The sequence below is a fragment of the Trachurus japonicus genome, chromosome 9, assembly GCF_045865225.1.
Source record: "Trachurus japonicus isolate A0001 chromosome 9, Traja_1.0".
In the NCBI taxonomy this organism is placed as follows: domain Eukaryota; kingdom Metazoa; phylum Chordata; class Actinopteri; order Carangiformes; family Carangidae; genus Trachurus; species Trachurus japonicus.
In genome coordinates this window covers 9,112,349-9,117,613 of record NC_140915.1, presented here as the reverse complement: position 1 = coordinate 9,117,613, position 5,265 = coordinate 9,112,349, and the positions used below count along the sequence as shown (strand labels likewise).

The following is a 5,265-nucleotide window of genomic DNA, read 5'->3' as shown; positions in this document are numbered from 1 at the left end:
TTGTCAATTTCTTCTGCTAATTCAGCATGGCTTCAGCTATGGCTTTCAGCATTCACACGCATTTTCCTTAAGGAAATGCTCTTTCTAGTAATTCTCACATCTTCCGGCATTTTTTGTAGTCCAACTAGTCCTGTAAACTTTCTGCTATACTTCAACAATTAAAACATCAAATTATGCAGCTTCTTCTGGACATTCATTTTTTTAAATACTTTTTTTCAAATATTAAACTTTTTCAGATGTTTTTGTCCCATAGGAAATGCATTGGAACGGTTAGACAGCTGCTGACAAACTGACCCGGAGATCCGACCAGATACGTTATTCACACAAGTGCTCCAAGAAAAGGGAATATGAGGAAGATAGAGATAACATAAAATATATATATATACAGGATAAATAACAGTGAATATGTAAATGTAAATACAAGTTTTCAGATTGTACTGTCATGTTATCTACATGGCTGAATAAGTTAATAAGTTGTGTTGTAAATGATATACCTGAAGGTTTTAATAAGTTACATGTTGGGAATATACTTGTTAAAATGTGTTTTGTCTTGTAAAAACACTGTTTAAAATATGGAGCGCTAAAAAACAAAACAAAACTTTGTTTGGATTGTTTATGTTGTCACTATGTTGCCAAACAATGTACAATGTGCTCCTGTAAATAGAATTTATTTTTTGTTTTGTTTTACATGAACAATGTGTAATTTTCTAACATTAGTATCTTCATTAGTTTTCAATATCTTGAATATTGATAATATTGATTTACTGTAGTTTATTATCAATATATTAGTTATCAATAAGCCGTTTGATCCTGCGTGGATTGGATCCTAAAACCCACTGTAATCAGAATTATTTTAATTTACTTTAAACATTTTAATGGAACAAAATATGTCATATTTATTTAATACAAACATTATTTATTTGAAAACATTTGTTGTACTTGATAATTCAATGGTTCAGTTATTTGAACAATTAATTTGGAGACTCAATTATTCAAGCTAGTTATTAATGTGTTTTTTCTTTGACTGCATCAATTTTCAATTTGTCCCAAAACACATTGGGAAATAAGAAAAGTGACACACAAGTCCATCGTTGGTGGTAAACAGCAATTATTTATTGAAATGAAATTAAAAAGAATAAGTACCAGATCTATTGCATTATTGTAACATGTTGTTTCTGTAAGGGGGGGAAGGGGAGGGGGGGTTACTCTACTGGATTTTTCTCTTGTAGGATGTAGTGAACACAAATATACAAGGAACATTCAGCTATCACAGATTGCACACCAGATACTGTAGTAATGCAGTCTAATACAAGACCACCAAAATAATCCAAGGTTTCTCTTTTTCCCCCAACTTCCTCTTCTTCTTATTCTTCCTTCTCATTATTCTTCTGCTTCTTCTTTCTCTTCTTCCTCTTAACTAGTCCTAAATGTTTTAATTTTTTCCCCCATAAAGAGTAGAAAAGTCCACCCAGAGTCAGGGACACGATCTGCAGCTCTGTACACAAACCTGACGCCCGGTCACTCGGGGTAACTCATCAGACAATGCCTCCAAAACACAAAACAAAACAAGAAAAATTAACAAAAAATTAACAAAAAACAGATAATATAATGCCAAAAACATGTACAATGCACTGACACAGAAAGTCAGCTGTGTTAATAGACATGCAACAAGTAACAAAACTTGCTGAAATCGCAATAATCATTAAAAAAATCTAAAACCAGTTATAATTGCATAAATACTTTGTACAGTTCATTTATCCGCTGTGAAATGCACCTCTCTGTTAAAATGACAACGTAAAACTGCATTCAATAAAAACTCACCACTCCTTTTCCACTTGGTTTTTTTTGTTTGTTTTTTTTTGTACACGTGAAGGTGCAAAAAACAAAAAAAAAAGTGTTGATTGACAGAAGCCGACTCGGCCTGTTCAGCTAGATGGCATGATGATGATTGCACGCTAAATTACAAATTACAGTACATAAATGCAGAATGATATAAGAAGGAGAACAATAATAACAAGAGTGCATATTATTATTAGTAAGTAACGACGTCAGGGGTCTGTGTGGGGGGGCGGTGGAGAATAAAGTACTTTCTGAAAAGTATTTTCTTTCTTTCTCTTTTAGTTTTTGTACACGTTTGAGACTCTGTGAAGACAAGTGGGGAAATAAATCAACAAAAAGTTTTAAAAAAAAAGAAAAAAAAAAGAAAAGAAAAAGGAAAGATATACATCAGTCTCTCCCGGGAAAGAAAGTAAGCAGCACTTGAATGCACCGTTGTTGCCCACAGAACCACGGATTAAAAAATAACATGGACTGGAATAACACGAGTGAAATGAATGAAGAGGAGGAGGAAGAGGTCAAATTAATTAAAGGACACATGTTCAGTATTTTCATGGAAACAATAGAAACAATAGCACTTTGTTGATGTGGAGCTGCTGAGCCCGTCGACGTCCAGTAAAAACATATTCTCTGGTGACAAACTGTGAACTCGTGCACAATTACAACTCGTTTCTTGTCTTTAAAAAAAGCTCCTACTTCTGGATTCTGGCGCCTCCTAGTGGTGCCGTCAGTAAATTAGACATTTGCATTTCAAACATGCTGCACAGGATCATGTTTTCTTTTCACGTTCAGCTAAATTAAAATGATCAGACTTTCTGTAAATCGAGTTATTCTACCAGTTCCAGTACCAACACACTGTTTCTACAGGTCGGCCACAGTTTGTCGTCGTCTTGTTGGAATAAAAAGCCATTGATCTGAACTTGCTGTGTTATTATCTCTCATAATTTCTTATATATCAAACAGTCGGTTCTTTTTTATATCTTGACATGCTTCGATGGCATTCTTCCGTCACACACCAGCAACACCTAGTGACTTACTCTGAAGAAGACGGAAGAATACCAACATGTCAAGGTGTGAAAAAGAGCATCTTGTCTGATATATAAGAAAGTCAAACTATAGCTGTTTCAATTCTTAGACATAATGAACCCTACACTGCTGTCCTTTTCCTATTTTTATTTATTTATTTTGGCTCATGTCTTGTTTTGTCTTCTGATATAAGTTCATGTGAAGACTCAAAACAGACGGTGTAAAATCACGACGACGATGAGGTAAAATCACAAACATGCAGATAATTTGGCACCAATGAGCATCCATAGTTCTTCCACAGGCGATTCTGCACTGTAATCAACTCATTTTAATTGACAATATTTCATCTAAGTCCATGAACTTGTAATTTTTTTTTTACTTCCTGGTTTTTTCCATCGTGATTGGTCCGATTACATTACGAGTTTTTAATCTCTGTGTCACCTCAGAATAAGTTTAAACCCGCGGTCGACTGGACTCAGCAGCTCAGATGTAAAACCAGTAGAAGCTGTGACTGGACTTTATTCCCTGAACGAGGAGTCAAAGACGTGTTTGTTCTTTTTTTTCTCCTCTCTTTCTTTTAGACGAAACTCTTGTTTTCTCGGCCCCAGATCGATATTTACAGGACAGACCGACCAACGGACCGACGACTTCCTCCTCTCTCCGGACACGAAGGTGCTCGGCTGCAAGCTGAACGTCTTCATCATCATCATCATCTACACCGAGTGAGGACCGAGGGGTTAAAGTGTTTGGAGTGCGACGTTCGCTGTCGTCATTAATGCCACAGGTAAAAGATCGGAGTGAAAGTCCAGCAGACGACAAAAACACAAACGACAGTTCACACCAGGAGGAAGTCCCTTTTCTTTTCTGTGTCGCATTCAGAGACGCTGTAGTACAGTAACTGAAATGAAGACACCGTGGAAAATAAAAATGTGCAGCAATATTATTATACATGTGTGCGTCGGTTTTTTCTTTTTTTTAACCCAATTCTTGTTTTTTTCACAGACTATGATGAACTTGGGATGTTTTTTCGTCGCTACATAATAAAAAATAAGAAAAAAAATTTGTGAACGTAGAAAATCTCAAAAGAAAACAGAGCGATATGGTTTAAAAAAAAAACAAAAACATAAATGATAACGTGTCCAGTCTTCAAAAAGCAGCAGCAACAAAGAATCTCCAAACAGGAAGTCATGTAACGGACAGAATCGATGATTAAAAAAAAAAAAAAATCAATATCAGTGATCGATCGAAAGAATTTGGCTAAAAAAAAAAAAAAAAAAAAAAAGGAGGAGGAGCAGATAATCAGATCATAAATCTCTCTCTGATATTGATGGCTTGACACTGTGGGCAACACACACACACACACAAAATAAATCACATTTTTGTAAACAACAACTAAAAAAAAAAAAAAGATTAAAAAAAAAAGAAAATTATAAAGAAGTTTGCATAACTCGACCGACTAATAATTCAACCCACAGACATTAATTATTGACATTCATCTCCCTCGTGTTTCTCCTCTGGACGACGCACAATCCATTCTGCTTTTGTTTTGTTTCTGTTATGTTTGTTGTTTGTTTTTTAAAGCCAGGAGTGGTTAGTCACAACGCTATGATACAGGCAGGTTGTTTTTTTTTCTTTTTTTTTTATCTTCTTCATCTTCTTCATCTTCTTCTCATCGACCTTATGTTTTGTTCTGTGTTTGTTCCTCTGCGATAAGAGATAAAAAGGCCATGATCCATATTTACAATATTCACAAGTCCGTTGGGTCGTTGCCGTGAGACGAGAGAGAGGACGTGAGGGTCAAACGACGGCGCGTGATTGGTTGAAGCCGCCGCCGCCGCTTCCTGGTGGTGGTTTGACCTTTTTTTTGTATTTTTTTTCCTCTTCTTCCTCTTCTGGAGACGAGTGCAGGTGGTGAAGTGGTGATTGAGTCTTTGTTTTGTGTTTTTTTAGTTTTAGTTTTTTTGTTTTTTTGAATATATATTCGACGTTTCTCCTCCCGTTTCAGTCGCTCGGTGTGTTACAGTTCATGATGTGGTTACTGGGGAGACGGGGAGCGGTGGGTTACGTGGGGACGAGGAGGAGGTGGAGGTGAAGGAATGAAACGCTCCTTAGGTGAAGGAGGTGGAGAAGGAGGAGCAGCTCAGTTCCTGCAGCCGTCCTCGACGCTCCGCTCGTGCTGCAGGTTGTAGTAACAGTTCTGACAAACTCGCACCGGAGACGAGATCTTCAGCCGCTTGATCTCCGACTGGAAACGACTGCACCTGAGACAGACGGAGAGAAGGAGGAGAGGAGAGGAGGAGGAGATGGTTAATAGGTGGAGGAGAGAGAAGAGGAGGAGACGGTTAAAAGGTGGCGAAAGAGAGAAGAGGAGAAGGAGGAGAAGTTTTAAAGATGGAGGAGAGA

The 5,265-nt window shown here is 37.0% G+C and overlaps 1 protein-coding gene across 11 annotated transcripts in view; it reads right to left on the bottom strand.

Annotated features, from left to right (window-relative positions):
* Positions 1-4,481: 4,481 nt before the first annotated feature.
* Positions 4,482-5,265, bottom strand: part of wdfy3 (WD repeat and FYVE domain containing 3) — a 170,857-nt gene continuing 170,073 nt past the window's right edge. For 10 of the 11 annotated variants that reach the window (XM_085785866.1, XM_085785864.1, XM_085785867.1 and 7 more), the window contains one exon: positions 4,482-5,123. In XM_085785866.1, coding sequence (XP_085641992.1) covers positions 5,003-5,123 — 121 coding nt within the window. In that variant the 3' untranslated portion in view covers positions 4,482-5,002. The remainder of the gene's footprint in view (positions 5,124-5,265) is intronic. The other variant, XM_085785874.1, reaches the window with a different exon arrangement.